A 12504-nucleotide genomic window follows, 5' to 3' on the forward strand; every position below is an offset into this window, starting at 1 on the left:
AATTGAATGAATGCAGAGTGCTTAGGAGAATACAATACAGTAGGTAATGTCCACATTACCAAATCCAGAATTCATTACTGACCCTCATGCCAAAATATAAATATACCCAAGGGAATTCACTCAGACAAGTGTAGACTTATTTGAGGACATACCCAAGGCCACACACACCTATGTGCAGAAACAGACACATACAAAAAAAATCCAGAGTTAACACCCACTGAGAGAAAAGTGAAGAAACAATGAGATAAACAGAAACAGATCAAAAAGGCAGAGACACCCAGGGAGAGGCAGGGTCAAAGAGATATAAGCACAAAAAGAGAGGTCATAGAGATGGAAAAATAAATCAAAAGACAGAAACAGTTGGAATCCAGGCAAAGAAAAAGAGACAGAGGCACAGAGTGCCACAAATACTGAGACACAAAGAGACCTATTATCTCAGGCTCAAATACCAAAAACATTGTTAGTTCAAAATGGAGAGAGAAATATATTTTGTTGCTGTCTGTGTATTTCCAATAATGCATTCCACATTTTTCTCTTAGGAGAACAATTTTTTAAAACATCTACCATATCTCCTTCCTGTGTGTTTCATTATTTCAGTGATGGTGCCGAAGAAGCAAAATTCTCAAAATTATCAATCATGTTCACAAATGAGCAGCAAATAGCCAACTGCCACTCAAGATGATTGTGTTTAGAAGTAGTTGATTATAGATTCCATTACAGGATCACACACTTGTTTACTGGGGAAAAACTCTGACTCTCTGAACCTAATTTGAAAGCATTCTATAAGTGACAATGAGCTAATGGATACAAAAAACTAATGTCAAATTAAATTGGAAGGGTGCAGGGCATTTCTAAACTCTCACGTCCCTCTTCAAATTTAATTTGAAATTTTGTGAACATCTTCCTTTCTGGCAGGTCAAGTTGATCTGCTCTGTTCCAGTTGAAGCTTGTGTAATGTTTAAATTGGCTTAGTCAACAACAGCGGGGTGTTTTGAAATTCTGTTCACATTTTAGAATTGCTAACAATAATTTCAACATACTTGTAATATAGAATTTATAATTCAGAGATGCGTAACTATGTTTCTGTACCTTCAAAAATGAGTCTTTTTAATATACTGAGATCTTAAAAGGGTGGCATCAACTCAAAGTAGTTCTGTGTAGAGTTAGTTGAAAACTTTATATGCATGTGCACGGTACAAAGTCTCTTGCAACTCTCACTGATGAAAGCTTGCTAGTTGGAGGCAAAATTGAACTAATTTGTAGAAAAAATTATAGAAGAGAAATATCCTGTACAAATTTTAGGCACTAAATGATAAGCTAAAACCAATGTAGCATCTTCTCTTCCCAGGGAAATCGGATAATATGTCATTTTGGATTTCTGTCAGAGGAAGGTGACCATGGAAACTGTGTGGAACAACTGCAGCATAAGGAGTGGTGAGCTGGTCTGTAGCAGAAATCAGGTCAGAGAAAAGAAGAAAGGCATCTTACTTGAGATCTTCCTTATGACAGTGAAACCTTTCTGAGTTTTTCACAAACCGTTTAACGGTCTATCAATGGAAAAATAATTAAATGTATTTCCTCTCAATCTTAAAACAACTCTAGACAATGAGAAGTAATGTAAGCACTGGAAAACTCTGGGTGAAAATACCGCTATTCAGGGATCTTGTAATACAGACTTCTCATGAAAATTTTAATCATTGTTCAAAGAAGTAATCACACCAGGAGCCTAATTTCGTACTTGGATCATTGCTCTTATTTAAAAATGATCATGACTCTAAGTGAAGTGTGTGGACTGGGTTGTAGCAGGAGAGAAGTGAGGTGAGTTAGGAGGGGGCAAGGTGACTGAGTGCTTTAAAGCTTATGATAAGGAGTTTCTGTTGGATGCAGAGGTAACTGGGCAACCACTGGAGGTTCTTGAGGAGTGAGGAAACATGGACTGAGCGTTTTTGTAGAAAAGTAACCCGGACAGCAGAGTGAAGTATGGACTGGTGTGGGGAGGGGCAGGAGGCAGGGAGGTCAGCACGGAGGTTGATACGGTCATCAAGGCGGGATAGGTTAAGTGCTTGGGTTAATGTGGTAGCACTTTGGATGGAGAGGAAATGATGAAATCTGCCATTTCCTCTCCATACAAACTGCAACCATGTTTTTAGTAACAGATAGACTATGAAGGTTGTGCAATGTAAAGCCATCATGGACATCACATCCAACTTCCTGAAGAGTTTCATAAGCATCCACAAACGTCATCTATATGCCACACATAGTCATCCTTTCTTCCTATTAGATGTTAACAGTGAGGTCCTAAAACGCAGCCTTTCTACCACCATCAAAAAAACCCCCTATCAGCAACCCAATTTTCCGGGGTGGGACATGGGAACGGATGACAGTGGGACACCAAAGTAGCTTCTATGTAGTTTTATGGTGTGGGACACCTCAGGGAGACAAAGCAGAACAAAAATTTGAAATGTATGATGATGCATTGCTGATGCTCCTGGCATAATGATGTAGACTGCTGGGAGATTGGCAGTTGCAGATGAGCTCACTCTATTCAAATATAGAGCTTTGGATAAGTGGGTCTCTCTGTAATTGCTGAATCAACGCAGTCCTAGCAAAATAGAAGACTGGGCAATTATCCGGATCAAGCTCAATGTGATAATATGAAGCAGAATATACACTTTGGGCCCTGGCTGATTTGGTTGTGGATTTTTAACTCTGCATCATCTCATTAGGCCCATCCTTGGAGAGCAAGTAATTGGCTTGTCAGTCTTCCACTACAGATGGATCACACAGACACTCTGATACCAAGAAGCAAATCCAACTTTTTGGATAGAGAGCTTCCTGTTTGCGACCCCAAACCTATTGTGTACCTCACCCACCCAATATACTGCTTTCTAAAAAGATTTAAGTAGAAGATAACAACATCTCTCTCTCATTTTGCCAGTCATTTCTGTGTAGCGACCAACTACAGAGATAAGGAAATGTGATTTACAAACAGAATGCAGAGAGGTAAGAGGACAACAAGCAAAACACTTAAATAGACACATGGAATTTAGCATTAATACTGGTTTCCAACTATGGTTGGAAATAGAGGATAACAGAAAGAAAGTTAGATTTTCAGTTTTCCATGTGAAAGTTTATGTTCCAAATACACCGGAGACGGTGAGTGTTCAGCGGAGATGATTGGCTCACAGTGTTAACAAACAGGCATTTGAACTCAGAATATTCTGAATGGAAGATGCCAATTACCAAACTGATTAATCCTGCACCTACAACTAACCAAAAGGAGATTCATTTCTAAAATACGGTCATCTCAGATTTCATTCATCACTTTGCAATTTGCAAATTTGAGAAGTTAAAGGAATTTAAGTTAAAGTTAGAGAGAAATTTGCACTGTTAAAGCCAAAGGCTTCATTTAGAACCTTAGCCAGGAAAAAGATAAATGTCCAAATACACTGAGTTATCAGGAAAACTTCAACAAAAACCAGTAACGAACATACATGAGTTACTTCATTTTAGTTTTGGCTAAGATATGATCACTTTTCTGACATCAGAGCAGTGTACAAAAACCTGAGATAAAAAGGACTCAGAGAAAAGGGAAAGAAGCATTAATTGATGATTACAATTGAACGAGGAAAAAATGTATTTCCTCTATATTCTAAGACAATATATTTCCCTTTATGGTGAAGAAGCCTAAGAATAGAATCAAGAAAATAGTCAAATGAAATTGGCGATAGAGCACACCTTACCTGGGTAACTTTCTCTGTCACGTTGTGTGTTCGATCTTTAACCTTAGGTGCAATAATGGTTTTCTCAGAAGAAGGAGGCGATGTATTCTTTTTTTCAGTTTTGACATCTGAAAAGTTCAGAGTGAGCTGAGGAATCTTGTTGATGGTGCTGTACTTGTTGAGGTTTGAATCAGAAGTGGATCCCAGGAGACTTGACTTGATATGATTAAAAGGCCCTAAAAAAATGGGAAGCATTTGTAATAGGTGATACCAGGGAGGAACAGAAGAAAACAAGAAATATCAAAAGGTGGGCTCTTGAACCATGATAAGAACAGATCTCTATCAGTCAAGACTAATTCCACTCCCTTGTGATTAGAACATAATTTTAGTGTCATTTTCGGTCTTCTTGGAGGTGGACTGCGAGTATCTTAGGATGGAATCTGGTCTGGGACTTGGGCCCACATAACAGATGGCATAATTTAGCTATTAACCTCCTTCCCTCAGGAAAGGGTTAGAGTAAATTAGGAAACCAACTGACTGCCATTGGTCAAGTCCTGGCTTCAAAAGGCCACATACATCTACCATGATAATCCAGAGATACCCTGTCTGCTATTCAAGGTAGAACTTCCCAAGAGAAATTAGACATGGTAAGGAAAACAAGGGATCATTCAGAGTAGATTTTCATTTTGCTCTTCTTTTCTTCCCAATTCTTGGCCTCGTGGTCTCTACTGGACAGATCTTGGACATAGGCTGGGGAGAAGCGACAAGCCTCCCTAACATCCGACATTTATTCAGCCTCACATATGGTAGTACCCTAAAGCAGCCTTCAGGAAACAGGTACTAGCCCTATGCTGGACAACTAGATTTTAGTTCAGCAAAGGCTACCAATAAATTGTGTGTGTGGGGTGGAAGGGGAACGTGATTAGGGATATAGCTGAGGCAAAGGAAAAGAGGATTAAATCAATTTAAGAACGTTCACCTGCTTCCCTCTCTATCTTCTAGCTTAAGGTTCAAAGGGTATTTTTTGAAGTCCTACTGTCTAAATGAGAAACACAGATAGGAAAAGTCTACATGACTAGAGCCTTAAGTTCAGATAATAATAATAACAACAACCGATTGGAAGTCTATTGAGGGCCAGGGACGTGTTGCCTTAGCTACATCTTCTACTTGAGAGATAAAGACAAAAAAGGGATGAATTTTATCTCCTTCTGTCACCTCTCCTTCAACTGCTTAGTTCAACAGTAGGTAGGAAGACTGTAAACTCCTATATAAGCATGTAAGTTCTTTGAGGGCAGGGATTGTGCCTTTTAATTATAACTCCTAAGTGCTTAGTACAGTGTACTGCAGCCTGGCTCGGTGGAAAGATCCCGGGCCTGGGAGTCAGAGGTCATGGGTTTGAATCCTGACTCTGCCACTTGTCTGCTGTGTGGCCTTGGGAAAGTCACTTCACTTTTCTGTGCCTCAGTTACCCCATCTGTAAAATGGGGATGAAGACTGTGAGCCCCATGTGGGACAACCTGATAACCCCAGAGCTTAGAACAGTGCTTGGCACATAGTAAGCGCTTAACAAATACCGTTATTATCTAGACTGTGAGCCTGTTGTTGGGTAAGGACCGTTTCTATGTTGCCGATTTGTATTTCCCAAGCACTTAGTGCAGTGCTCTGAACACAGTAAGTGCTCAATAAATACGATTGAATGAATAAATATGATTGATCGATTGAATAAGATGGCTGTCCTCAAAATCACCTGGGTTGGACATTGGGTAGACAAACAGCGTCCACAAATTAAAGGCTGGGTTCAGCCTGGGCAGGCCACTACCACTGCTCTGCTATTCCCTGCATCCTTTGTGGGGTGGAAACCTATTAAACACCCAGCACAACATCTCTGCCAATGGCAGTAAATCCCTGGTAGGCTTTTCACAATCTCAGTAATGCTAAAAGTCATTATTTGGGAGACATCAAAGTTAATCTGAACTGCATTAACTTGTTTACCTAATTGATAATCCTAACTTGTACTGTGCAATTTTTAAAAGATTTTTCTTTACATCAAAGACTGGAAGAATGTGGTGAATAGCTTGCCCTCCTTATGAAAGAAAAAAAAAAACTTTGTCTTTATTTTTGCATCACATCACATCACTTAAGCATATAAATTCAGCTGTGCAAAGATGATCGAAGTACATTTTCTTTTTTGTTTCCTTGTACGGCATATACATCAGGTGTTTTATATCACAGTGATCAAACAACACAAAATGGCAGCTCTGTTAAAAAACAGAACAAAAAACCACCCATCACTCAGGAATGTAGCACTTTTTGATTATAATTAGGGAAAACTGCTGCAATTTTAATTACAAAATGTTGAAGTGATTTGAGCAGAATAGTTGTTTGGTTAACTTAAACAATGTGTTTCATGAGCTGCCTTTCTCTCCAGTCCCTGAGCTTCATTCACAATGACAGCCTGGTCCATCAGCAGGGTACATTTCACTGTGGAATCCTCAAGTTTCCAGCTCGGTATGCCTCATCTGCATATAGATTCTGACTCCCTCTTCCATTCATGTGACAAGGATTGTAATAAGAGCAGAAAACAGCACCAAATTAATCTAGTCTCATGACAGGCTTCAGAAAGTAATCTCATTCTCTTGGTTTTTATTGAGGTTCTCACAATCAACACCAATTTATTACTACTACTACATACTGTAGAGATTGTGCTTTCTGTTTTTGTAGGTTTCTATGGTCACGTTCCAACTCTGGGACAATTTCCTTCCCATCAGCGAAGTCCAAATGATGCAGGCCCTCCCCTTTCCACATTACATAGTCCTACATCATCGGATCAGTCTTATCCTACGCCGGAATCTTGGTAAGGGTTAGCCTGGGTGACGGAACACAGGTACCCCAAATATAAAATTCCTTTCCTTTCAAACCCCAATTATTACAGTGCAGTCTGCAGAGCAGGAGCTACAGAGGGTTGTTGGGTATGAATTAGGGTGAAGATGCATATACCGCGTCCCAGTTCAGTACTGGCAGGGTCTTGAACCAATGACATTTACTGCTGTTGGGTCAGTTGGCCAGTTGGACTCTAGCCGCCCATTCCACTTGGCAGGGTTCCTGACTTCGCAATTCCAGATGACATTAATCTACACATTTAATTAGCTCTACCGAAATTAGAATAATTTATTTATACTATCTGGACTCAATCAAATGAGACCTTTCAAAATCAACAACTTGTTTTATCTTCGACCTTGTACAGCATTACTCTCCTCTAATACACAGGAGAATATTTCATTAGTTTCTTCCAAACCAGGGAGATAGATGATACATCTTCCAAACTCTACCCGACATTAACTAAACAATTTTTCCACTGCGATGGGATGGAATGTAAGTATTCCTTTTTTTCTCATGTCATAGATGAATAGTGTGACACAGAGAGATTATCAGGTCAGAAAGCAGTTAGAATCAGGAGCAGGAAATTACAACATTGCACTTCCTACCCACTAATTCTCTATCTGGAGGGTAATTGTTGAGGATTTAGAGCTATAAAGAAACCTCGTGGAAGTTAGATTCATAAAGAAAGATGAGATAACCTGAAAAAAATGAATTAAAAAAATGAACTAAAACAAAGAAATAGTAGATTGATTACCACAGAAGGAAGATCGACTCAAAGGAATTATAGGAGCTTGATATTTCTTGGTGAAAGAATTCTAAGTCTCAAGGCAGAAACCTCCAATATAAGTCTCTAATTATTTTAAAAAGTGAACAAACAGCTGCAAGAGGATTTCAAACAATTGCAAGTGTTTCCAGACATTGGCAGGGGAAGAAGAAAAAAAAAATGGAGGAACAAGTTATGGTTTATTGAATTTGATCAGATCCCTGGGCTCCCAAAACTTTAACCTAATTTCCCAGGGTGGCTGGAAACTGCTCTAATCTCCCCCAGTGCTCCCAGTCCTGAGATTTTGTGGGGCCCGGTCTGAATCCTCTCACACCCAAGAATGGCCCCAAGCTGGGATGTGATGGTTCTGAGCCAAACCCAAGTTACCCAGGGCTGGCCTAGTAAATGGTTTTAAAAAAGCCCTCAAGAAATACTAGAGTGCTAAAAGATGAGCCATGATTTCCATTTTAAGGATGGATCCTGTGAAGTCAGGGAAATAAAATCAGGATGGTTTTGAGAAGAGGATGCTAATTGGGGACTTTGGACTTGGCTATATAAAAGTTGCTTCTGCAACATTTTCTGCCCTGAAGAAAGAACAATAGGGAGGGAAATTAAATTTCAGTGTGAGCTTTAGATTGATCAGTGCAGAGTTAAGGCACTGGAGAGATTCCTAATGAAGGGTGTACAATCATGTCTAGAAAATTTCCAAAAGGGGAAACATGATGAGACAGTCCTGACTGAGGTCAGGAGTTCCTCTCTTCCCCTTCTTCGTTCATCTATTCTGTTAAATACCAAATATTTCCCTTTGAAATGAAATGTTTGAATGCTAATCTGCATCTCGCTTTATATTTACAATGCCAAATTATTTAATATTTAAATATTTAATATGTCGACATTTTAAAACAATTTCTGTGGAGGACAGCCCTAAAGTATTGGAGAAAACTTTAAATAGCCTCAAGACTTTACTCAGCACTTTTCAAAACTAATGTTAACATGATTCATTCATAATAAATACTAGCTAAAATGGAAAGTGCTCTAGTCCTCATTTACAATTCAATTCTCTTCTCACATCTTTTGTCACTTTAAAAAACTGAATCATGACCACTCTATTTAAAAACACAACAAATGAAAGCCCTGTTCAAGTTATCGCTTTCTAACACTGCAGAGAGATGCCTGAATCGAAGCCAAACTATGGCTCTAATCATTACTTTCTATACTCTAGACTCTTATTATAAAATTGGCCAGGGAACCAAAAGCTCTGTAAGAAATAGAGTAATTTGCTTCAAAGAGGGAGTGGGATTAAAGAACTGCAATGGAGTTTAGATATCAAATAAATTAACTGTAGATCAGAAATTTCATGACAGACATTTTTGAACAAAGCCTCAAACATGAATCTTAGGGAATCTGTTATAGACTAAATACCAGGAGACCTGCATATCTGCAGTTTTCAAGACCACATCTGCATTCAACTCGTGGTGGGCAGGGAATGTGTCCACCAACTCTGTTATACTGTACTCTCCCAAGTGCTTAGTACAGTGCTCTGCACGCGAGTGCGCCGTAAAGACGACATTTACCGGTAGTCAACATTTTCCCCCTGTGCGGATTGGTGGCAAATAACCACATATCTTACTGCTTATAAATAAATACTAAACGAACTCATGGTTCATACAGCCCAGGTAGCAGGGACTGGAAATGACTATGTGACAGTTGCCCTGCTTACTGTCGGTTGGAGGCCAGCATCTGCATTCCCCACAAACACACACCACCACAACCGCCAGTAATTGGCTCCCTCATTGATAGTCACATCAGAGAGGCCAAGGATTGACTGGGCCACGGAGACTGAAAAACCATGCCAAGAGATAATCCTTCCCAGATAAGGGTTTGAGGTGCTTGACAGGAGGAATCTTATTACTTTTTCCATTCTTTCAAACTACACTTGCACTGGGGAACAGATGAGGCCTTCAGTCTCCACTACAGACATTCCAGCCCCTTCTGCTACCTTCGAATTCACTAATAAAACAATTTTTATGACATTACGATACTATGGCATTGAGAATTCTGCTGGCACACACATGAAGATGGTGGTAGGACTGCTTGCCAAACTGCGTTCATGCACCACACATGCACATTGTGGACCATATCATTACTAGACACACACTTTTGCAGCATGCACAGAACCACAGAAAGGAATCAGCCAAAACGTTTTCAATTTGTGATTCAATAAATCAATTTTCATGTTTTGTGACACTTTTTGGAAAAAGTGTTTCCCAGGAGTTTGAAAGTGGAAGAAGTAAATTTCAAATTACTGAATGCTCCAAAACCCCCAATCTAAAAGGTATTGCAGAATGACCTTTTCCTACAATAGCTCCAGTAAATGTCAGTGATTTCAGACTAATAATGGATTTAATTAAAAATTATTTAATGTGATATTGAAAAATAGAGACATGAAAGTCAAGCATGCACACTTTGCTACTACAGTAAGCTTAAAACCATACCCCCTGTTATCCAGGAACGTGAAACTAGTTGTAAGGAGACAAAAGAGGAATATGTGAAGAAACTGCCATAAGGCTTTTACCTTGTCATTTACCTTTATTTACCCATTTGTTTCTTTACGGAACGAGGTCTAGAAGCCTCTTTGCTGTTGGACTATGTTTAGGTCAGCATGTGTCTCTTTCCAATTATTTAAGAAATGTGACCGATTTTTGACCTACTATAGTACTTCTTCCAGCGAAACACAATTAGTAATTCTACTCTATGGCGACAACTCAGGGAGTAATACGATCCAGCCAAACAAAAAGATACTATCTCGATCAATGCACCCGGTCCTAAATTAGCATGAGGATGTTGCATTGTACAGTCCAAATAGCAGGCATGCCAAAGAAAGTGGCACTTGAGGTATCAGACAGTAAAACTTGTACTGGTACTTTACCTTTTACAATGCGACCATTGTCTGAATTCAGCATAATAAGAACAGAGAAAAGGAGAGAGAGATATAAACAGAAGACTAGAGAAAGCAGAATATATTGATTTAGAATGTATCTCTGAATGGCGTTAACATACACTTGCAATCATTCTAGCAGGCACAAAGAAAAGGAAAATTGAGATGCTATAACTGTCCGTAGTTAGTTAAAACTCAATCCCAACTGTTTTAATGAGCAATCCAAAGTCAATTTTCTAATTATTCTGGTTTGGGACATGGCTTTCCCTGCCTATGGAATGTGTCCACTTGGAAAGTTTTCTGTCCTAGAATTTAAAGGACATGTCAAAAGGACATGTCTCCGCACATCTGCCAAGCTAGCTCTCTTCCTCCCTTCAAAGCCCTACTGAGAGCTCACCTCCTCCAGGAGGCCTTCCCAGACTGAGCCCCCTCCTTCCTCTCCCCCTCCTTCCTCTCCCCCTCCTCCCTACCTCCTTCCCCTCCCCACAGCACCTGTATATACGTATGTACATATTTATTACTCTATTTATTCATTTATTTTACTTGTACATATTTATTCTATTTATTTTATTTTGTTAATATGTTTTGTTTTGTTGTCCATCTCCCCCTTCTAGACTGTGAGCCCACTGTTGGGTAGAGACTGTCTCTTTGTGTTGCCAACCTGTACTTCCCAAGCGCTTAGTACAGTGCTCTGCACACAGTTAGCGCTCAATAAATACGATTGAATGAATGAAAAGGAGAGTTGGGTAGCATTTTTTACCTGTAAATGGAGGAAACTATTTTAAAGATGGGATATAAAAAATATAAAAATTTCATTTACTATCCCCCTCGTCCCCCTCTCCATCCCCCCATCTTACCTCCTTCCCTTCCCCACAGCACCTGTATATATGTATATATGGTTGTACATATTTATTACTCTATTTATTTATTTATTTATTTTACTTGTACATTTCTAGCCTACTTATTTTATTTTGTTGGTATGTTTGGTTCTGTTCTCTGTCTCCCCCTTTTAGACTGTGAGCCCACTGTTGGGCAGGGACTGTCTCTATGTGATGCCAATTTGTACTTCCCAAGCGCTTAGTACAGTGCTCTGCACATAGTAAGCACTCAATAAATACGATTGATTGATTGATTGATCGTTCTGCCCATCATTCATTTAAGGAAACTCTGCTCCATGGGACAGTAATGCTCAGGTTCAGTGAAGAGCTATTATTATTATTATTATTATTAATAATAATAATAAAATAATAACAATAACAGTATTTGGTAAGTGTTCACTGTGCACCAGGCACATGTACTAAGTGCTGGGGGGAATACAAACAAATCAGGTTGGACACAGTCCCTGTCCCACATCAGGCTCAGTCTTAATCCCCATTTTACAGATGAGGTAACTGAGGCACAGAGAGGTCAAGTGATTTGCCCATGGTCACACAGCAGACAAGTGGCAGAGCCGGGATTAGAACCCATAACCTCTGACTCCCAGGCCGATGCTCTATCCACTAGGCTATACTGTTATTAGGGCCAGCTGCAGACAATAAGCAAGGCACGCCTTGGCCTCAGAAAACCCGCTATGGTGGGGATAATAATGATGGCATTTATTAAGCGCTTACTATGTGCAAAGCACTGTTCTAAGCGCTGATGGCTGAGTGGCCCAAAGATAGCTGCTCAGCCCTTGCTGAGGATGTGCTGGTGGTGTCTCTCTAACAGGGCAGAAATGATCCCTTTGTGGGCTGTAATTCAACATCTTGGAGCCAAGCCAGCTGGCAGCCAAGAGGCTAGTGAAGAGAACAGCGCTCTTCAAAAAATGTTGTGTACAGTGTCATTATCTTAGGTTGGGTAACATAACAATGTCATACGTAACAAAATTTGGGTGGTTGATTTTTCCCCACATCTGAGGTGGCCAAATGTCCAAAGTCAGCTCTGAAGATCTGAAGATTACCATTAATGAACTGTATTTATTAAACACACATGGGTTCAAATCCCAGCTCCGCCGCTTTTCAGCTGTGTGACTTTGGGCAAGTCACTTAAGTTCTCTGTGCCTCAGTTACCTCATCTCTAAAATGGGGATTAAGATTGTGAACCCCACATGGGACAACCGGATCACTTTGTATCCTCCCCAGCGCTTAGAACAGTGCTTTGCACATAGCAAGTGCTTAACAAATACCAAAATTATTATTATTATTATTATCTGTATGTGAGCT

The 12504-nt window shown here is 39.7% G+C and overlaps 1 protein-coding gene across 6 annotated transcripts in view; it reads right to left on the bottom strand.

The window, feature by feature from the left end:
• The window catches only part of KCNH7 (potassium voltage-gated channel subfamily H member 7), a 318392-nt gene that overhangs the window by 92563 nt on the left and 213325 nt on the right, over positions 1 to 12504 (bottom strand). For 4 of the 6 annotated variants that reach the window (XM_038751857.1, XM_038751856.1, XM_038751855.1 and 1 more), the window contains 3 exons: positions 10295 to 10315; positions 9861 to 9884; positions 3744 to 3958 (listed from right to left, as the gene is read on the bottom strand). In XM_038751857.1, the coding sequence (XP_038607785.1) occupies positions 3744 to 3958; positions 9861 to 9884; positions 10295 to 10315 (260 nt within the window). The remainder of the gene's footprint in view (positions 1 to 3743; positions 3959 to 9860; positions 9885 to 10294; positions 10316 to 12504) is intronic. The other 2 variants (XM_038751858.1, XM_038751859.1) reach the window with 2 other exon arrangements.

Source organism: Tachyglossus aculeatus, chromosome 9 (assembly GCF_015852505.1).
Source record: "Tachyglossus aculeatus isolate mTacAcu1 chromosome 9, mTacAcu1.pri, whole genome shotgun sequence".
Taxonomy (NCBI): domain Eukaryota; kingdom Metazoa; phylum Chordata; class Mammalia; order Monotremata; family Tachyglossidae; genus Tachyglossus; species Tachyglossus aculeatus.